This window comes from Pempheris klunzingeri, chromosome 11 (assembly GCF_042242105.1).
Source record: "Pempheris klunzingeri isolate RE-2024b chromosome 11, fPemKlu1.hap1, whole genome shotgun sequence".
Classification (NCBI taxonomy): Eukaryota; Metazoa; Chordata; class Actinopteri; order Acropomatiformes; family Pempheridae; genus Pempheris; species Pempheris klunzingeri.
Genome location: NC_092022.1, coordinates 9,864,253 through 9,886,975, shown reverse-complemented (window position 1 = coordinate 9,886,975; position 22,723 = coordinate 9,864,253). Strand labels below are relative to the sequence as shown.

The 22,723-nt window shown below is 40.4% G+C and overlaps 1 protein-coding gene across 1 annotated transcript in view; it reads left to right on the top strand.

Moving 5' to 3' along the window:
• Positions 1–22,723, top strand: part of kif1b (kinesin family member 1B) — a 56,202-nt gene that overhangs the window by 14,275 nt on the left and 19,204 nt on the right. The window contains exons 3-21 of the mRNA XM_070839665.1: positions 2,744–2,820; positions 2,911–3,090; positions 3,899–3,967; positions 4,314–4,492; positions 5,232–5,343; positions 5,807–5,884; positions 5,980–6,045; positions 6,607–6,682; positions 7,025–7,103; positions 7,213–7,355; positions 8,024–8,065; positions 9,780–9,991; positions 11,448–11,527; positions 12,105–12,180; positions 13,511–13,590; positions 14,043–14,149; positions 14,507–14,590; positions 14,916–15,096; positions 15,239–15,311. Coding sequence (XP_070695766.1) covers positions 2,744–2,820; positions 2,911–3,090; positions 3,899–3,967; positions 4,314–4,492; positions 5,232–5,343; positions 5,807–5,884; positions 5,980–6,045; positions 6,607–6,682; positions 7,025–7,103; positions 7,213–7,355; positions 8,024–8,065; positions 9,780–9,991; positions 11,448–11,527; positions 12,105–12,180; positions 13,511–13,590; positions 14,043–14,149; positions 14,507–14,590; positions 14,916–15,096; positions 15,239–15,311 — 1,994 coding nt within the window. The remainder of the gene's footprint in view (positions 1–2,743; positions 2,821–2,910; positions 3,091–3,898; positions 3,968–4,313; positions 4,493–5,231; positions 5,344–5,806; positions 5,885–5,979; positions 6,046–6,606; positions 6,683–7,024; positions 7,104–7,212; positions 7,356–8,023; positions 8,066–9,779; positions 9,992–11,447; positions 11,528–12,104; positions 12,181–13,510; positions 13,591–14,042; positions 14,150–14,506; positions 14,591–14,915; positions 15,097–15,238; positions 15,312–22,723) is intronic.

The window sequence follows — 22,723 nt, the reverse complement described above, 5'->3', positions numbered from 1 at the left end:
TCTGCCATTTTAAGCCCAGGATGTGACTCTGGTGGGAATATTTACTATAAATGGAAAGCAGAGGAATTCCTCATTGACGTCTTAGTTTGTGTCTATTACCATTGAAACAGCAGCGCTCATATAGATCCTGTTTGTAAGTGTGATGTTCTGGTGCAAGTGTAAATAGTGCAGCGAGTGACTGTTATACAGCTGATACAAAGTAGGTGAGTCATGATAGAAGATATGGGGCACACCAGTCTGATTTGATCGCAGATGGCAGGAATAAAATTCACCTCATCTTGCCTCATGCATCAACATTTAGATACAACAGTTTGACTAAACGGTGTGTGTGGTGACACAATAGTTGGATAAACCTTCAGAGGCCACGTGTTAATTCACTCACAGCAAAGTATTGGTTCTAAGATATTACACTGCACACACATGTAACCATTGCCAGCCTCGTCCCTCACTGCACCAATACACTTCAATACACTTTTATAGACTCTTACATGACAGACCCACTCTTATGACGCACTGACCGGACCATAAGGGGGATGCAGCTGTCTGTTCTGAGAGCAATTGAGTGGGCAATCAAATGAGATGTTCATGCCACGTCGTGAGCATGATTCACCTTTTAGGAGTTGAGCAGTCTCCCACTTGCTGCTACCATGTAGCTTTGCTGTGTTGGATAAATGGATACATTTTTACATCTACCCTTGTCTCTGATAAAAGCCCATGAACGAACCGTAGAAGGTGACTGACCCTGAGATTAGAAAGCTCACATCATTTCTTGTCTTGATGGAGCACAGCTGTGGTTCACAGTAAGGCTAGTTTGTCACCGTCTGTCCGCTGCTCGTCACAGGCATCCCACTGTCTGCCCCCACACGTGGCACTGTCTCATCATCTTTCTGTTTTCACTGCTAGGTTTGCCTTGTTGACAGTCATTGAATTACTCAGAATTAGGCTGCCCCTTCATTAATAGCTACTGTAGATTGTTCCAGGAAAGGGGAATAGGGGCGTTGGTAACCTAAATCCCCCTTCGTTTCTCAATGCCCTGGCTCCAATTTCCCTTTGGAGGCAGGTCAAAGGTGAAATTTGGTTTTATTTAGCCACCTGTCTTGCTGTATCCCCTTCCAGTGCCCAATATGGAAGCTGCTGCTCCGCCTGTACACCTTAACCTGCTTCAGCATTGTAGGGGGCACAAACAAATGCATTGTTTTTAACTGGGCCAGGTTGTAGATACCTGAGTTTCAGTGCAGGGACAGCTGCTATAATCATCACATATTTAGCATGAAGCAGTTAGTGTTCTGTTTTCTGAGGACACACTGTGCTTTTCTGTCAGCATGTGACCTGTGGAGGGCGATATGCAATCCCTGTCTCTCCCCATCTCTTGCATTATTGATAAGTGTGCTGAAATCCTCTGAACACACAAGGCACTCTGCCTGGGACATCTTGGTGCAAAAGCCTCTCAAGCACCCTCATGTCGAGGAGCCAAACCTAATTTGGCTATTAGCGAAGCACAAAATTTGCATGAAACAATGGTAATTACTGCTTTGTGGCTCACACTGGAGATTGGCTTGGAAAGAGTGAAAATGCTCTAAATATGCAGGTTGTTCTTACTAAGATGCAGATTCACTGTTTTTCCATTGGTTCTGCCTTTGGTTTCTATTGTCATTCTGTTTGGATTGTTGCTAGGTCGTCAAGCACACCCGTAACTTTGAGTCTTTCAAACCTTTTTTACACAAGCCTCTCTGTCTCTCTGTCCTCTTCACCCCCCCCCCCCAGCTCTGGCGGTGGAGGTATGAATTTGTCTGTGTAGCCTGAGTGAACTCTGTGCATTGTTCCTGACACAGGGCAGCTTTAGTCAATAAAAGTGCAGTTTGTCTAAGAGGGGGATTTGAGGAACAACTGGAGTGCGGATGTATCCTACAGTAAGTTCTTCCTCCCCTCTCCTCCTCCCCTCTCTCTGTCACATATCCAGTGTGCAGTGTGGAAAGCATGAACACTAGTCCCAGAGGTACCAACCAGCGTGGTTGAGAGGAATGACATGCCAGGCATGGCTGCAGATTCTTGTTCATTAAGAAATGTCTGTGGCCGTTGGGAATGGCTAGGTAGTGCGGAAATATAGTCCTCGTGCTTTTTGCAGATACAGCAGGTGATGGTGGTATAGTGGGAGTATGCTAAATGTGTTACTTTTAAAATGCGTATTGTTTGTCTTTTTTGCTCAAAGCATACAATGCAGGGCAAACAGAGACACTGAGTAAAGATGGTGTGATTGGAAAAAAGTTGACACAACAGTTGCAGTTCTCAAAAAAGCCAAAGGCCCATAATCTGTCACTGGCTCATGTGACTTTCAGTTCCAGATATGCCGCTGTGAGGAACAAGATCTTTGGAGACCTATTTTTTGCTGAACAGGATACATTCTTTTTCTTTTTTTGAGAAAGACTATTTTTTTAAATTCATTATGCATTTCTTCTAAAGTGAGAAATGAGAGTTTAGTAAAATGTCATTAACCCCCAACCTTCACCTCTGCCCCCAACTAGTTCAAGAGTGACATTCAGATAGTGATAGGTACAGGTTATGTTATTTATACTGTGTGTATATCTTTTTATTTTATTTTTTAAAATGTATTTATTGATTGATTTTTGTGTAAACCTTTCATGCCAATGAAGCCAAATGACTTGAATTTGAATTCAAACTGAATTGAAAAATAAAGCAAACCAGATGTTATCAACCACATTCTAATTTTGTTCTCCCTCCACAGCTATTTCCAACCCCAAAGCCCCAAAGGAACCAGCAAAGACCTTCAGTTTTGATTACTCCTACTGGTCGCACACTACGGTATAGACAGCCATATATTAGTCAATTTAACATTCCATGACTTTATTGAAATTCTATGCATTTAAAGTCATCTATCTGTTTTTCCCACAGCCGGAAGACCCCAGCTTTGCATCACAGAACCTTGTGTACAATGATATTGGCAAGGAAATGCTGGCACATGCTTTTGAGGGCTACAACGTTTGCATCTTTGCTTATGGCCAGACAGGAGCTGGCAAATCCTATACCATGATGGGCAAGCAGGAGGAGGGGCAGGAAGGAATCATTCCCATGGTTTGTTCTACAGTTCATCCTTCTGATTTAATTGAGAGATTAAGACCAACTTTGCACACTGTCTCATGCAACTTGCTCACTTAGATAATTTTATGTTTATTTAATACAAGAACAGTGTTTATTGATTTAGGAAAGATCAAAACCCAGAATCTCGTATCAATATATTACATGCCGCAGACCACCAACAATTTGTGAGCATTATATTTATGCCCCTGATATGACAAAAGCCAATGGTTTGCTGTATAAATGACTATTGATTTTTCTTTTCTTTTTTTTTTTTTATGACCCCCTCTAATTGAGGCCTTATTTGACTGATAGACACTATAATGCTTTAGCAAGTAGAGTGTGACCTACATCGGTTTCCCCCAAAGGTTTTTTTAGTTGTGCTCCCTCCCTTTATTCACCACGTTTTCCTTTGATCCGATTATCTAATGTTATGGGGTTTGAATTAACCTCTGTGCTGATGACACCAAACTCTAAGTTTATATCTACTTGAAGTAATATCTACTGACCTTGCATGCCATCCCTTGTCTAAAATGTTGTCAAAGTCGGTTTCATCAGCTATCTCTTACAATGTTGTTTCCTGCTTTTGATTAATTTTAGAATTTATGTTGTATTTTAGTAATAATTATTAAGTGTTTTTATCTGCTGACATTCATTAGATCTCACATTCTGTTTATTGCTAAATGAGTTGCTATATATGGCTATATTAGCTGTTGGACCACAGGTCTCCTTCCTATTTATCCTCCCTCTCACCCCTCCACATCCTGTTAACTTGCACTAAAGATCTCCCCTCTCTGCCTTGCAGCTCTGTGAAGATCTATTTGAGAAAATCAATGAGGACAGCAACAAAGAGGAGCTCTCCTACTCAGTAGAGGTGAGTTTCAGACTGCTTTTGCAGCTGTAATCCTTATGTTGAGGCCCTGCCTCTGACTGTTGGCTTGCCTCTAATGAACCATTCCTAGCCTTCTCCTAACATTATATCTGGTGATAGTCAGAAATCAACCACTCATTGGCAGAACTGTCAAAGAGCCTCTAACTGGAAAACAAAAGTCTCAGAAGAGTAAATTATTCTTACATGGATCAACAATAAAAAAGAAAATATTGTCTGGGTACAAAATGTACTGTAATACATCTGCATTATAATAGTTTACATTCAGCTGCATTTCACTGCTTTATATTATTACTCACCTGAACTGATAATGTGTTACTTTTGCAAATAGGTCAGTTACATGGAGATCTACTGTGAACGTGTGCGAGATTTGCTCAACCCTAAGAACAAAGGGAACCTACGAGTGCGAGAACACCCGCTTCTAGGCCCTTATGTGGAGGACCTGTCCAAGCTAGCTGTCACCTCCTACACAGACATCGCTGACCTAATGGATGCAGGCAACAAGGCCAGGTGAGCCAATCCCTGGGATCATGCAGAGATCATGAGAAAGGAGTGGGAGTGATAATGGCAGCGATAGCTGTGTTGTTATAAGATAATCCCAATAATTTAGGCTGAAAATTGTTAGGAAGAAAATAATTTGGAATCATTAAATGTTCCTTTCACATACATTTTTGTAGCTTGATCATCAGCGTTTATTAAGGAATTTCTAGTAATATTCAGGACCAAAACCTTCTTTATGGTGAGATTTTTAATAAAACAGCAAGTCTAGCTTGACCTGGAAACTTAATTAAATTGCATGTAGTGAGTGTTTCTCATTGAAATGAGGGCATGTGATACAAGTGTGTGTTGGTTTTTCTGTGTGTGTGTGTATGTGTGTGTCACGAGAGCTCCAGTGGGGAGGAGTGAACCCTGCCTTAATCTTCCTGTGCTGACTCAGAAGGCTTATTTCTAGAACATGTTGTGAGCAGCCCGTATCTCCCCCGCGACTTTCCCTCTGAGTGTGCCTTGTGCATTTATGTTTGGTGTCCTCACAGTATTATCCACCTCCACCCCACAAAGTAAATCCTTCGACTCAATTCAACCTAATAGGCGTAAAACCCTGTGATGATAGCTCCAGTAATAGCCAAGACCATGAGCTTAACATTAATAATACTGAATAACCTAAAAGGCAAAATTATTGTGCTCAGAAATGTATTACATCCATATCGTTTTGTATTTCCTAACTATGTCTGTATGTGCTGACCTGCAGAACTGTGGCCGCCACCAATATGAATGAGACCAGCAGCAGGTCCCATGCGGTTTTCACCATCGTCTTCACACAGAAGAGACATGACAGTGAAACAGATCTCTCCACAGAAAAGGTCAGAGGAGTTGTTTGGGAGAGCATTTCTTCATACTGTTTTTTACATAGTTTGAGTTTTTTTGGTTTGAGCTTAAAGTCTCGTATGGTCCTCTTGGTGGTGATTGGAGAAAGAAAAAGAAAGAGAGCCATTTTAGATTTGACTTGTAGCATTTCCTCTGACTGCGGAGAGACAAAGACTTCTGTGTTATTGTAAACACAATGCCCATTGTATTTGGCCACTCTATCAGATTTTACCGCCTAGCTGTATTCCACTTGATGGTTATGTCCTGGTGTAAAAGATTTCTCATGGTTTGGTTTGTAGACTTGTTTTTTAAAACTTCATGAACTTTGTATTAGGCAGTCGTTGCTGTCATTCTTTTAGTAATACTCACTTTCTCTCAGTTTGTTATCATTAAAATGTAAATTATTCATAAGCTTGATGCATCTAAAGTTCCTTTGCTTATTATTTACTACCTCTTCAGGTCAGTAAAATTAGCCTGGTGGACTTGGCAGGGAGTGAAAGAGCAGATTCCACTGGAGCTAAAGGCACCAGGCTAAAGGTAAGACTCAATCATCAGACACCCAGCAGGTGCCAAACCGCTGACTAGTATTGCCTTGATGGCTCTAATGATATTTTGTTAATCCATCTTTGCAGGAGGGAGCAAACATCAACAAGTCTCTCACCACGTTAGGAAAGGTTATCTCTGCCTTGGCTGAAGTGGTGAGTGCTCTCTGTCTGTTTCAATTTCTTTGTTTCTTTTCTCTCCTTTTCTCTTACCCTCAACTACTTGACCCTGTCTTCTCAAGGAATTATTGTTTGTAGCCTGGCATGCTGTAATGTCTGCCCTTCTGTTTTCTCTTCTCTTGTCCTTGAAATGTTTGCTTACGCAGGATAACTGTACCAGCAAGGTAAACCTTATGACAGCTCAACTACTAACCTCTGACTCCTCCCATGAGGCTGATTTGACAGCCTTTTGCCATGTGCAATGTTAAAGTCAATGCGCAGTGTTCTGTCAGTACCGTTTTTATCACTCTAGGGCTGCTTTTAGGCACCATGCACAGTAAAACCCACATTTCTTGCATCAGAGCAAAAGCAATCAAATCAGTCACTCTGACTTGACTTCTTGTCTTTTACATAGGAGGTGTTTGTCATGGTACATCATCATATTGTTCAGTCATAACTGCCATCTCTAATTTTTTCATTAAAACAGATGGCCTCATATGTTGTCAGTTGTTTTTTTTTTTTTTTTCTGCCTGCTAAATTAATGTTTGTTAACTGCAGAGCAAGAAGAAGAAGAAGACTGACTTCATCCCTTACAGAGACTCTGTTCTGACATGGCTGTTGAGGGAGAACCTTGGTATGAACATTAATATCGTCTCGTAAACCTCCTTTATTGGTGGAATATGGTGGAATTTATATTTGTTGTACAGTTATCTTCAGTTTTAGATTACACACGTAGTACAGCATCAGTTTAATATAATGAACGCAATACCTCATATTGGTGGAATTGGTATTTAGCACATAGCATTTTTGCCATTAGTAGAGTTTTATTTGGTGCTGAGGTATACCGCAGTGGACATCATCTTATATTTTAAAATAAAATCTGTCTTGTTTAGGTTCTACATTTGGTGTGTTAGAAAGATGCCCTTTCATTCACATTGGCACATAATTAACCTCTCTGTTGATCTTTTGTTGTCAGGTGGAAACTCGAGAACAGCCATGGTAGCTGCCCTCAGTCCTGCAGATATCAACTATGATGAAACTCTCAGCACGCTGCGGTAAGCTCTCCATCCAGGTCATGCACGATAACTTCCATTTAATGTGTTTGAAACTGTTTGCATTTGATCCGCAACTACAAATACGGTCTGTTATTATTATGACTTTTAGCTATGCTGACCGAGCTAAGAACATCAAATGCAATGCTGTCATCAATGAGGATCCCAACAACAAGCTGGTGCGTGACCTGAAGGATGAAGTGGCTCGACTGAAGGAACTGCTCCGTGCCCAGGGCCTGGGAGACATCCTTGACAGTGAGTTTTATGCTATCACAGCAGGCAACATCTGCAGCCACACAGCATCTACTTTCTCTCTTAGGGTCTAACACGAGCTGGCAACATCTTCTTTCTACTTCACTGTCTCACTGCTTTCAGCTATCCAACTTTGTTTGTCACCAGTGTGCCTAGTACAAAACTAAAAAGATAAATAGCTTTTAGAAGCATATTTATCAAGATACTCATTTATTATGCCTACATGAAGTGTCTCGTGTGCTCTTTGTATAAGTACTACAGAACATTTTATAGAATGTTAATGTTGCATCCCATGCAATTTTTTCTAAATGTTGAATGAAAATTTATATGGTCCTGTGTGACTGAAAACACAAATTGCAGTTTAAAGCCACATTAAACTATCACACTTCATTTGCTGTACACAAGAGTAATAGCTCATAGCATAGTCAATTAGCAGCATAATACACCCATTAATAACTTCTAATATCTGAATTGATTAATAACCTGCCTATGTGCTAATGCCTGCTTAGATCATGCTCAATGACGTGGCACTTAACAAGTCATTCAATGCCATTTCTTCTCATCTTCATTATCGTTCTCACCCAGCTCACTAAGAAATGTCTGTAACCTTTTCCTCCCATTCTACTGGTGTTGACTTCTGACCCTTCTCATCTCTTCCTGCTTCCCCTCAGTTGATCCTATGGGGGATGATTACCCAGGAAGTGGAATCAAATGTGTGTATATGTGTGGTAGTCATGAAATGTTTAAGCACTATTTGCCCTATTAATAATAGCTAACATTGCTTATGGCCCCATTTTCTGTATATTAAATCTGCTATCTGCTTTGCATGTAAATGCTCAAAAAGCAACAGCTTAATAGAGGCGGACTCAGATATGCAAGGCTTCTGCAGGTGTGGCGATCTGGCGAGAGTTAGCATGCCACTAGGTTAGCATGCTTTGCGCTTGTGTTTCTGTTGTTTTTCAGAATGATGGGGTTGAAGCAGCCATTAGCAGGCTAAAATCCAACTGTATCATAAGATACTTTTGGAATATCCAATTTAGAAAGAAATTTTAGCATCTGCATCATTTTCTGCCCTTCTTCACTTACTTCAAGCTTCTTTTCTTGACCGTGGTCTTTCTGCCTCTCATTTTTTCTTTTTACTAACCATCCGCTGCAGGTGACAGTGCCCAAAACTTTAGAATGGCACCTCTCAGTCCTCAAACTGAGGCTCAGGGCTACAGACGGAAAGGTGCATGATTTTACATTTCTAAGTAGATGCTACTTAGAGTAGTTGCTACTTACCAGAGGTGTGTGTAGACACCAGAGTTAACTAACTTGATGTGTTTTGCTAGCTTGTATTGAAAAGTTTGTTTGCTAGTGTGCCCTGCAAAGATCTATCAAGAAATCCCTAATACCTCTTCCCTCCTGCTCTTTTGCACTAATAATCCATGTAAATGTTAACCTGCTGTACCTAATGTGCAGGTTAAAAGCACACATTTTGCTGCTGTTATCTCACTATGAATTGGTAAAGTTGAGAAGTTTCGAATATGAAAACTCTATATTGCCAGTGTCAACTGTAAACATTTCTAAATTGTCAGCACCTCTCAAATAATCTAAACTTAACATTCAGAGGCCATTTTTGTAATTTTGTTCTCAGAAGTCAGAGTCTGTGTTACCTTAGAGGTCCTTGAGGCCATTATATTGACACGAGCTGCCTGACTTTAACTGCGGCTGCTCTGGCTCCGCTATAGTGTATGTGTGGGTGCGCGTGTGTATGTGCGTGTGTGTGTGCGCGCGCAGTGATTCAACTACTTGACTGCGGGCTGAACTTTGGCAGCATGTGTCAACGACTCTCATCTGTCCTCCCTCTGGGCTTCTTGCAATCTCCATCTCCCTCCCATCCTGTAGCTGAAACACTGATAGCAGTTTTCACACAGTGTGTTTTCATTCACGTTCGAATTCAAGACAAAAGCAACAAGCGACATCATCCTATTCCTCAAAATTGTACACACTAGAAATTAAGTGCTCAGAGTTAATCGCCCTGCACTGTAATTCTGGCCCACATGAAAACAGCCCCCTAGAAACGCTGTAATAGAGTACGAGCTGAATAAAGCATTTAATGCATTTTCTCTTGGAGGTGAAGAGCTTGTGCAAGCAGACTGTTATAGACTACCTGTAGTGAAAACTGCTGCTCTCTGTAGCTGACCATTATGCTGGGTGTTTTGTCTTAACCCTTTGATGTACAATGTGTGTCTTACATTGGTCTTCCCTCCCCTTTGTCCTTTTTCTTTCCCCATTTCTCTCTCTCCTCTCTCTTTCCTCCTGTTTGGTGTTTTGTTCCTCCATTTTACATGGTTTCTTCCCCCTATCCTATCCCGGGCCTATCCCACCTGTCTCTGTGTCGTGCCCTTTTTCTCTCTCCCACTTTCTCTCCTGCTGTTGGCTCAGACCTCAAAGACATTCAGAACAATAAGCATAGATACTTGATAGCCTCAGAGAACCAACGGCCTGGCCATTTCTCCACAGCCCCTATTGGTTCCCTGACAGCCTCTCCATCCTCTGGCTCACTGTGCAGCCAGGGAGGTCTTCAGTCAGTCACCAGCATCCAGGAGCGCATCATGTCCACTCCTGGAGGAGAGGAGGCTATCGAAAGACTCAAGGTAAAGTTGGCTGCATCAAATCACACCTATGTCTATTATTGTCGCCACTCTGCTAGGACCCTCAACCCTAATGCAAGTCCTTTGTTACACACTGGAGATGAAAGAAAATTAGAGCTTAGTTTGTGTGTTTTTTTTTGCAGATCAAACATGCCCTCAGTAGAGCTAAAAGCTGCCATGTTGTGCTGTGTAGGGCAACAGGTCAGCTTGTAAATATTTGTGTAATATCTGCGTATATCAGTATCTCAGGAACTGACAAAGAGGAACGTCTTCAACCACTACTGAACTTATGCAAAGAACCAAAAATATGCTTCTGTTTGAAAACACATTCTGAATTATTGACTATAATGAATCACTAATTGCTGTCTAATTTCTTCCACTGGCTCTTCTCCTCCATCTGTCAACAAAACTATATTGCATGGGAGGGGCTTCCTTTAGTATTTGTTGTTGGATATTACAATAATGATATAAGCATACTAAAATTAGTGTTTAAGGTATATAAATTATTCTCACAGCGTTTGATTTGAACAGCATTAGAAACTGTCCTCTTATGGAGTATGAAGAGTTATGCTGTAGTGACAATAGAAGGGGCATCTTTCCAAAACACTGAAATATTAGTAGATAGGTTGGTAAACTGATTAAAAATGAAAATATTCATACCAGTCAATCAAAGCCTGACATCGCACACAGTGTAATATTTGTTCAGTAAATACATCAAAGTTCGTTTGATGTCAAGATGGCAGTTTAATTCTGGCCCACACATAACCTGTAATAAAAACACTTTTGCTCGTCAGTCCTCATGTGGCCACCAAGCTTTATTTCTCTCACGCTCGCACCAGACCTCTCACTCTGTTGATGAGGGAGCGCCTACGATTGCAACAACCGACCATGAGGAGCTGCAGTTTCCATGGCAACCATGGTGCCCAGTCTGTCTGTCATCTGATGACGTCAAGCACCAGCGCAGATACGGAGGAAATTTGACCAAAATAGATCCAGTCTTATTGGCTTTTAGCTTTAATAGGGAGCCACATAATATTCACACTCTTTGTTTCTGAAAGGGGCTGCAGATAGTTTACTGTTCCAGAAACAAAGATAAAAATCATGGTCACTTTTGCAGTTTCTACAAAAGCGTCAGTGTCAGTATTGCCCAACATAGATGCTATGATGACTGTATGTCACAGATTATATCAGTATACAAAAGAAAAGATGGTAAAGTACCTCGCTGCTTTTTTCTGGATGGTTACTTGAAACATTATCAGAGGGGAAACTCATAAATTAAGGTATAATTACCATCATATACAGCAGTATGTTATCCTGCCCCTTCTGTTTATATCCCTGCCTCAAAACTCTCTTTTAATAAAAGGAAGTGTATAAACTTGACCAGCAAAGGTTGTTTGTCACAAGGATGATAAATTAAATATCATGACTTTTTTCTTCAAACCTTGCCTCTGGTGTTCAGGAATCAGAAAAGATCATTGCTGAGCTCAATGAAACCTGGGAAGAGAAACTGCGAAAGACTGAGGCAATCCGCATGGAGAGGTCAGTATTGGCAAACAGTTTCTATCTCTCAAGGGGCCACGTGTGCCTCCACCCCTCCCTCACTTCGTCTCTATCCTGTCTGTGTTAGACGCCTCCCATCCCATATCTCTGTCTGTCTGTTCACCCCTCTGTGCTGCCGTCTCACTTTCTTAACCTATCTGTCTCATTTCCCCTGCACTCATTCTGTCCTTTTCCCTTCCCTTCTCCATCGTCACACTTTGCTGCACAACCACCCACACCCTCACACCCTTTCTCCCCCTTCATTCACTCATCTGGGGCTGCAGACGTCAACCATGTTACTGTTTGCCGCTGACTCTCACTGGTGCCATTCTTTGCCTGTTGTCATGCTGCAAATCACTTGCTCACCACCACCTCTCATCCTCCTTCTCTTATCAGCACAAAGGCTCTTTGCTGAATAATCTAATAATAATGGTAATAAATAAATGTACAGAGGTACATTATATGTGTCTCTGCTGCAGAAAGTCTTTGTAAGAGAATGCTCTGTGAGGGCACTAACAGTGTCTTCCAATGTCCAAGTATTATTCCTGAGTATACAAATGTTTTTCCTTCACTACAGGGAAGCTTTGCTTGCAGAGATGGGTGTGGCAATCCGTGAAGATGGAGGCACTTTGGGGGTCTTCTCTCCCAAAAAGGTAGACCAGACATGAGACACGAGCACAGACAGATTTCCCAAGGGGTGTGACGCACACTCTTCTACCATTGTTTCCTCACTTCTGTTTCCCATGTTATCATTTTCCATGAGAATCCTCACTGTGCTGTCACTGCTTTTTCTCGTACATTCACTTTATTATTCTTGTCTGCCTCTCCACTCTTTGTTATTTGCTTCCTTCACATACTCAGCTTAGCCATGAAATGCTATTTGATGGGCAGTTTGATTGTTTGCCCACCGAGAAGGTTTGTTAAATTGAAGTAGTGGACAAAGCACCTTTCCTGCACTAGATGTAGCTCCATAATTGAGTTTTGTTAAGTCTAAGTAGTGCTTTAACATAAATGTGCTTATTTCCGTGGTCAGAGATGCTCTCTAGTGCACCCCTGCACAGATCTGCATTTTATGTACTTCTAGTTAAATATTTCTTTCTAACTACTCAGTGTAACTTACAGTACAGTTAACACACAGTACACAACAGTTAATTTTGTTTGACAGTCTAATATACATGAGCATCTTTAAAATTATGGGTTCGCATTAAGATCTGACAAGTGATTCTGGCTTTAAGCTATTTTGAAGTTAAAGTTGTTTTTGAATATAGTACTTGGCTCTGAGTAGATTACTCAAACCTTTCCTTTAGCTGCTTAGAGCTATTAGCACTGTCATGAAGCTTATTGAATTACAGGCAATGTTACATTCCTTTCACTCTTCTTACCTCTCAAGCATCTCCCAGTAGAAGACGTAGTGTGTGGCAGCAACATGAAGACCAGTAGATGTGTTGTGATACACTTGATTGTGACCCTGGTATCTATTTAATCTGACTGTTCAGCGCCAGCTTTCACTAGATTAGCGGCGGTTTCAGAAAATTCCCCTCTTTGAAATGTAGCCCTCTTTAGGCATGTTTTAACACCGTCCTCTGCTGCTAATTGATATGTTCTAGTTTTTCTCGTCTTTTGTTCACATTCATTCATTTTTCTCTCTTTTCACTCACTGCCGCTCCATGGGTTAGCATTTCGTTGAGAAGCCTTGTGATCTTTATACAGACTTTAATGGGGTGTTTTCCCCAAAAAAGGTTGGTGGTTTGGCGGAGTAGCAGCTAGCACTGTTTGTAGTGGTACTGTGATGTGTTAACACCATATATCCCATATCACTGACAGTTCATCAGCAATGAGTCAGTATGAAAACTATACCTAGTTGATTAATATTTCTAGTATTAGTATACTTCTGCTAAATACTGCTAAATATTGATCAAAGTAGTGAAATCCTTTAAGTGTTCTTTTGTGGTAAACTGTGTACCTCTTATGTTTCATCTGTAGACTCCACACCTGGTGAACCTGAATGAGGATCCTCTCATGTCAGAGTGTCTGCTCTACTACATCAAAGACGGAATTACAAGGTAACCAAAACCTGAATGATGACACTGAAATGCTGCAGAGGAAAAATTTGAAATTCCTCCCTGACAGGGCCTCTGAAAAACTACTCTGTATTTCATTTTTCTCTTTTGATGTTTTGCAAGAGAAACTTTCAGAGTCGGAGGACACTGGCTTAAAATCTGCCACTGATCACAAAGTTTCAGTGTCTAAAGTTACTTTCGTGCCCTCTGTGTCCTTTTGGCACCCCTCGGCAGACTGTTGAGTATTTTGTTACATTCGAGCCCCAGGAGGACAATAATGGATGACAGAATCACAGATGAAAGAAACTATAGTTTAGTTGAAGTGCTGCCTTTTAAAGTTAATGCTCTGATGGTTCCTTTTAACGTATTGCCGACTTGTTGCTGAAACGGCTGCCAGTATAATGAGAGGGCAGTGTTCGTGCTCTCAAAATGGCCTCTATGATTTTTTTTTTCAGGGTGGGTCAGGCTGATGCTGAAAGACGACAGGACATTGTTTTAAGTGGTGCTCATATCAAGGAAGAGCACTGCATTTTCCGCAGCGAGAGGAATGCTAATGGAGATGGTGAGGCGCCATATTATGACTTTACTTGTTAGCGTTTGCTATGACATGTATGGATGTGAACTGAGTATGTGCCTTTTTTTAAATTAAGCCGAGTTGAAGGAGAATTTCTGGCCTGGTCTAATTTAAAGACAGATGCCTATAGTGTCCAAAAGCAACCCAAGGCAATTCTCACCGAAATACAATTAGTGCATAATTATAGACTCAAATTGAATCTTCTGTTGCTCATGAAGACTCCCTAAATGTCAGTAATCACCACATACACTGGAAGAGATAATTACTCTTTACTATTTAAAAATGAATGATGATGAGCTTTTCAGAATGAGTCTCTGATGATTGGTTGGTGTGTTTTTGCTGAAGTTATCGTCATGTTGGTGCCCTGCGAAGGATCAGAAACCTACGTCAATGGCAAGCGTGTTGAGGATGCAATCCAGCTCCGATCAGGTACATACGTCATTTTTTTAACTAAAGTTGTAAATATGATATTTGTATTATTTCTGTAGGATGAGAAGACATAGATGATTTCCCAAAAACTACAGAGAATTATGATAATGGCTTTTTCCTTGAACTTCATAAATCATAGTTGTACATCTTGGGTCATAACGCCCCTTGTGATGTTCTCCCTCTGTTAATTCAAAAACCATGGTGAGAATACTGGTGAAAACAGAAGTTGGAGCTCTGCATTTTACACTGTTTTTCAGCACTGAAGGAGTTATTTCTTTGCTAATTTCAAGCTTTCCACACTTATTTCTGTGCCACCTTCTTTCAGGTAACCGTATCATTATGGGAAAGAACCATGTGTTCCGGTTCAACCACCCAGAACAGGCCAGAGCTGAAAGGGAGAAGACGCCATCTGCCGAAACCCCCGTGGAGCCAGTGGATTGGACCTTTGCTCAGAGAGAGCTTCTGGAAAAGCAGGGCATCGACATGAAGCAGGAGATGGAGAAACGGTATGCAGTCTCATCCTACTGGCTATTTAAATGAATTTCTAACGGTGGCAGTAGTCAGATTTGTTGGGTTTCAAAGATGGATTGTACAGTGTTTCATGAATCGTGTGATGTACTTCATAGTATATTTTGTTCCTTTGTGTAGGCTCACTGAGATGGAGATCTTGTACAAAAAGGAGAAGGAAGAAGCAGATCAACTTCTGGAGCAACAGCGACTGGTGAGTTCAAAGAAGCTGGAATTCATTCAAACCCACTTCGTGCTTTTTATGGACTCCTCATCATTTTAGAAATTGTAGACAAGTTACTCAAGTTACTCGTAACTACGTGGGTTTAATAGATATTAAGCCAACATTTATTTGATGTTTTTAGTTATAATTAAAGGCAGAGTCTTGAGTTATTCAGGTAGTTTGTGATATTGTGTGTGATTTTGATTGATTACTTCAAGATGTTTGTCATAAGTGGAATTCAAAGTTAAAGCATGGTTTTTCTGTAGTCAATTACAATTGGAAAGCTAGTTTTCGTTTTTTTTGTAATTCACTCGGTCCCTTTAAATCTGACTAGTACTAATTCTCACTCTGAGCTCTGACACTTTTGAGAGGTGTGAGTGTGAGTGTGTGTGTGTGTGTGTGTGTGTATGTGTGTGAGAATTATACTTATGCTTTTAGCGCATGTCTGTTCTTCTTGCATGGAAGTTTTTTCTGGTTTGAGACGATGAGCTTTTACTCGCCTTCCTCTTGAGTTTCAACTGATTTTTCTGTAGCAATTTGACCGAGTGAGAATTAGATTGTAAAGCTTTCCCCTTTCCAAATCCCTGTTTTCACTTTTCTTGCGTCTTCTATAGTGGATCTGAATCTTGCAAAACAGCAATTTAAAGCTAAAGTTGATTTGATATAAAGATCTAAATTTATTTGAAGCTGATTGATAATGGTCAGTAGTGAAACACATTGCCTGGTTTTAATAATGTGACGCTGCTTTTGCATGGTTCATGTTAATAGCATGTTTTCTTAACTCATTCAGTACTGGTTCTGGACTAAGTTGCAGTGTTTGCTGTTGAGCTGGTCAACTTTGAAGTGGCTGTTGATTTGCTTGGATTAGATTTCTACTCTAGTTTTCTTGCTCTGTTTTGTCCTGAGTTTCATCTCTTCAATGCAGTTGCTGACATGTACAATGCATTGTGATAACAAAAATTCCTACTGTAGTTTTTTGACAGATAGTGACAATGTGGTTTCTCATTGACTTCTTTGGCTACCTCTCTTTGCTAGCCTTACCTGGCATTTGTGTAGCACACTGAGGGCACGGCTCAACAACAGAGTTATTCCCGCGTACAGCTGAATCAGTGAATCACAGGCCTCTTCCATACTCTGGTGGTTTTATGTGCAGAGCTACAGGCTTAGGGTTCAGTGTCCCAGCGACATAACATGTCCAATTCTAGCCATAGATACAGTATCATACACAAGACTTGAATAATCTGTACCAAATGGTTGTGATCTGTAATGTACTTTGTCTACAAAAAATGAGAAACTGCATTTTTTTTTTCCAACTAACATCTTTCTTGTAGTGGATTAACACTATCCTCACTTCTGCCTCTCCTCTCTCTACTGGCTTTCTGATCAACTGCAAGAACACTCTGTCTTCTAACTCACCGCTAATACTAAAGCAACTCAAACCTTCTGGACTAAAGGGGGAAAGCTCCAAAATCCATCTACATGCATGCCACTGTAGCATGTTTGGGAACCAGCTTTCAAATCACAAAATTGTCAATTAAGAAGAGGAATATGGCAAAATGATACAAAAGTGCTCCAATCAGCGACTATCCTCTATTGATATTTCTTTTCTAATCATGATAGACATGCTTTACCTTTTACTTTTAATACCAATATGCAACATTGGGAACAGTATTATTAAAGCTGATGGCCCCATTTCTAATGAAAAGCCTTGTTTTTACAACAAGTGAACATTTTAATTAACACGAACTTATTCATATCCATATCACCATTTCACTGAGAAAACATTAGAATGACAAACTGACAAGAAAGTCAATGGAAGCCACTGTTTGTTGGATTTTCATTTGTTTTTCCATCTTGAGTTTGAAGGTAATTATGGAAACTGCATGATGTCATACATCTTGTACTGTAATGATGTATGCAAATTATGTAGATATTATTATTATTATTCTTAAGGTGTAATGGTCATCTTTTGTAAACATCCTAAATTCTGTCTAAGCTCAAGTATCATATTCTGATTTAACTTTGACGTTACTCATGGTTGAAGTTCCCATGTTGCATATTCATACCTTTATTCATTCTTTTATAAAAAAGCCATCCTTTCATCCTCTCTTTGATTTCCCATTGTAATTTCTCCTTTTTTTGGGAACCATTTGGTTTGTTTCCTGTGTTGTTTTCTCAAGGACGGAGACTCTGATAGTGGGGATGACTCTGATAAGAGGTCTTGTGAAGAGAGCTGGAGACTGATCACATCCTTGAGGGAAAAGCTGCCCCCCAGCAAGCTTCAAACCATAGTGAAAAAGTGTGGATTACCCAGCAGTGGGAAAAGAAGAGAGCCAGTTAAAATGTACCAGATCCCTCAGCGGCGCCGCATCACCAAGGACTCCAAGTGGGTGACCATCTCTGACCTGAAGATCCAAGCAGTCAAAGAAATTTGTTATGAAGTAGCGCTCAATGACTTCCGCCACACACGGCAGGAAATTGAAGCCCTGGCCATTGTAAAGATGAAGGAGCTTTGTGCTAGCTACAGCAAGAAGGATCCCAACGAGCGGGACTCGTGGAGGGCGGTGGCTCGGGATGTTTGGGACACTGTAGGGGTTGGTGATGAGCGCATTGAAGATGTCATTACCAACGGGACTCGACCAGGAGGCATTGTTATGGATGAACTCAAGGTGCACATCGATAAACTTGAGGACATTTTGCATGAGGTGAAGAAACAGAACAACATGAAGGATGAGGAGATCCGTGCTCTCAGAAACAAGATGGTCAAAATGGAAAAAGTCCTTCCGCTCATGACCCCAGAGGGCCAAGAAAAGCCTCCCAGCGTAGACACTTCAACCAGTGCATCCATAAGTCCAAGCCCACCAGAAGGAAAACCTCCTCTTCCTGAAAAGCCTGATGGAGAGGATGCCGATTCACAAACAGGCCAAAGTGCTGGAGATGACTCAACCCTAAAGCGAGGCCACATGCGCTGGATGCGTCAAGAGCAGTTACGCCTTAAGAGCCTTCAGCAACAAGAGATCTCCAAGCAGCTCCGCCGGCAGACCGGACCGCACCGTTTTATACCCCCAGAGGACCGCAAGCTACGCTTCCCCTTCAAAAGTAACCCTAAGCACCGTAACTCATGGAGCCCCGGTACTCATATCATAATTACAGATGAGCAGGTCATTGAGCTAAAGGTGCCTAAAGAAGCTGTAGAGGAAGAGGAAGGAGAAACCAAGGATGAAGAAGGATTACAGTCTAGGGAACAGATGGCTGCTTCAGTTATTCAAATCACTCCCTCATTGCCAAGCCCATCAGTCCCGCACAGGAGCAAAGACTTGGAGCAAGGTTTAAGCCAGGGCCACAGACATAACTATAGGAACAACAACCAATATCAGCAGCAGGAACGAGGCCGCAGCAACTCTTTTAATCACCGCCAGCGGCCCTCTGGCTCCATGGAGTCACTGCAGCAGTCTGAAAGCAACAGGAGGCATACGCAGGCTTTCTACCAGCCCCGCCACCATCAGAACCAGCCGGCACATCCCCAACAGCAGCCCTGCCACTATAACGGCATGATGTATACAGATGGCAGATTCAATGGCTACCAGCAGTACCATCACACTGACCACGCTAACCATCCAATCAGCTTTCAGGCACCTCCACGAATGCGCAGACAAATGTCTGCTCCTAATCTAAAAGCCAGCAGAGAGACGACGGTCTGAGTGGGACTTGTGGAATGAGGAACTTAAATAAACTTTTAGTAGGCAAACGCATTACAGATCACAACAGCTCAGAATCATGTGAGTCGAACAGCTAAAACTGACTGTGACTTTTGCACTTGATCAGTGTGTTATTGGTTGACCCAAACTTATTGTATGTGTTATAAAAAAAAAAGACATTTTATCATTCATCATCATCATAATATATGCCGTTTTATCAGTTTTTGCTGCATTGTGTCCGCTGTCATCACTAGCATTGGGAGAGCTGTCATAAGGAATTCAAGCCAACAGATGATAAAGGGACTGATTTTTTTCAGAAGTGACATGCCATGCCTACTCTGTTCATTTTTCAGCATGTGTGACAATTCATCAATCATGCTTTGATTTGCCAAAATTAGCTTCATGGTTGAGTTTACATCTTTGCCATTTTAGTATTGTTTTATCATGAATGTTTTTAGCCACTACAGTATGAACACATTCAAGTGTCTAATTTTCATGACTTCCAAGACTTTTGTCGTTGTGGGAGCCCAAATTAGGAACTGAAAAACACTATATTTATTTTTTATGTACCATTTAACTGAATGTTAGGATGGAAGAATCAGTTCTCTTTGCAATTTTACATTTTCTGTTGTACCTCATAAAACATTTTCTGTCATAAATGACCATTTGGCCTAGATCTGGAATCAAAAGACCAGCATGTTGGACATTTTGAAACTGATTATGGAATAACTTGATGCACTAGTCAGTTATATGACTGCCTTTTTAAACAGACTGAAATACTGGTCACAGAAAGAGGTTTTCAAAAAGTGCCTTTTTATGCACTAACAATATTAATCCTGTTGTGCATTTAATTTTTTCTTTCCCTTCTTTTAATTCGGTGCTCATGCATAGGGGCTCAGCTTAGACTAACTAAATGTCATAACTTATCTAACCAAACTTAACTTTGTAGTAATAACATACTGGTATTGCATACACACTGTGATTTTCCTTAATTTTTGATTCATTTCAAATATGTAACAGCCACCTACTTGTATTTCAGTATTTTGCACTTCCTCAAAGGAAAAGCTATATAATTAGACGAGGAAGACACAGATTTTAATATTAAGCAGTAACTTACTCTATACTTAAAATGTTGTTTTAACCTTGCCGTACAAACTACCTACATTTTATATAATTGGTGTATTTCTCTGAATCCTGTAGTTTTGACCCCATCAAATCCTAGGAAATGGACCTAATTGTAACATAAGTTACATGAGATTTTAGCCATTTGAAAGTTTTACTGTAACCATTACAGAATGTCCAAAATAATTTCCCCCCTCTTCCTCTATAAACCACACTTCATGAACTGTCACAGTCTTAAAATTACACTTTGGGTTTGTGGTTCACTGTGAAAGCACAGTGTTCGCTGTTTTTCGATTGGATGTCCTACAGAGGGTTGTCATGGTTCCCAAAGACTCGCCTTCAAAAATGTTGGAGGGAGGACAAAGGCTTCAAGTGTTTGCATAATGTTATTCGGGAGAACAATCCATGTCAAATGACATTTTGAGGACCGCCTTGTTTCAATTACATCAAATGCCACATATTCATACAACCTGGATAGATCTATCAGAGCGATGGTCTATGAAATTGTCCATGTCAGTATCTTTTGCCTCTGTGCTTTAGCTGATGCTTATTTGAATTAGTAGCAAGTCTGCCTGTCAATCTATATTTTCCTTGCTGCATTTGTAGCTTTAAAAGAACCCAATAATTATTACATTTCAATACCAGATGGCCTTCAAATGATTTAAGAGAAACTGTGACACTCTGCAGCATGGGAGAGACCTTTGAGGACTATCAAAACATTTAACTTGGGTTCAGAATGATGAAATGATTTTCTGTGTTTTATACTATTAGTTTTGACAGTATATATTCTGCCTTACTATGCTGTAACAAAAACCAAATGATATGATATATGCAAGTCTAGTCTCGCCAACCTGCGCCTCATGTCTTTGACTATCTTTGCATGCAGTAGCTTACATTTCTTCAACCCTAATATATGCTCCATTAACAAATGTTACTTGATGTATGCACTGGTGCTGATGGCGACCAGGTAAGCTGGAAAGTATACGACATCTAATGGACAATGTACTGTTCTTTTGAAATATACATATATGTTGGTGTTAGGTCTCAACTCCGAGTGTCCGTTGAGTGTTGTACGTCTGCCTTTTGAATCTGCAGTATCAAGTGCCTCATTGTGACTGTCTACAAAGTTGTGTTGCTCCTTAATCAAGCACTTTGTGCAAACATACAGTAAACACGTGAGCAGGTGTGTTCACAGGTTTAAAAAAGGATATACTGAATCCCTGTGTTGCTGGAGGTTTATTTTCAACATATGACTGAAATAAAATGACATGCTCCAAGTGCAGTTATTTGTTATATATGGGTGGTATCAGAGAATTCTATCAGGGGACTACTTGAGAAACTGCACAACACCTCAGGTTTGGTGATGTTGGACTTTATTTATAAAGCCCCAAATCACAATTTACCTCAGGGTACAGTGTAGGACACCCTCTGTCCTTAGACCTTGAATTCAGATAAGGGAAAAAAACCTTAAATACTTACTTTAAGTGCTCGAAATAATACCGTTTTAATTATTGTCTCTAAAACATTCATTTTGAAGAAAATACTTTGTATCTACAGAATTGTATCCCTAGAGGTTGTAAAAAGCCTCAGTATCCATTTCTCATTACTGTATTACTGTCCCACATATACTTGAAACATGCAGTGAGGATGAAAGTTGGGTATTTACTTTATTCCATTCACGCGGCTTGAGGCATTAGATTTGGGACTTAATCTTTAAACTTATTGAAGAACTTAAATGTTTGGAAACTTCTTCAGATACTATATTCACATTAAAGTACACTGTGATACAAAAGCAGCTTCATGCACATATGTGCATTGAGTAAAACCTGCTTGTTGAATTTCCAAAGATTGTTTGGATAGAGAGAGTTCAGCTTTTAGCTTGGTGGTAGGATTTTAGCAGGGAGGAGGTTACTGACGAATGAAAAGGCTGCATTGTCTTCCCAGAAGACACTGAACAAACAGGATGAGGTCATCGGGACCACAGCTTGTCCTGCTCTGATGATGATGGCGCCCCTCATTGGATTACAGTTGACTCAGCTTCCACCAGCACCTCTCTCCTTCCATTCAAGCTCATTTCTCTCTGAATATAAAATTATGTTTCATGTTTCATTTCCAGAACATTTTGTACCAATTTCAGAAAGAAAATCACTTCAAAATGTTTAATTCATTGCATTGGTTTAAGAACTAATCTGTCCACGTAATTCTAGAATAATAAGTACAAATTATAATAATTTATTGCACTTGCTTTTTTTTTCAACAGAACTCTTCAATTATGTCTGCGTTTTGGTTTTTACTAGTAGACAGTAGTACTAGCAGATTTTCAAGTCATCCAAAGCTTCCACTGCTTATGTTTTACATTCACTAACAACAGCTTGATTTGTAATGTTTTAATACAGATCTGGAAATGTAAAGTATAAGGAAAAACAAAAATTCTGTTTACATCTTAAGACACATTTTAGGTCATAGTAAACCCGCTCTCATGCCACATTATTTACACCAGGAAAACAACTCTACTACTCAAAGTGGAGATTCTGTAGTAATCCCAACACGACCCTGTGTATTTTGGGTTGAGATGTGGTGCAG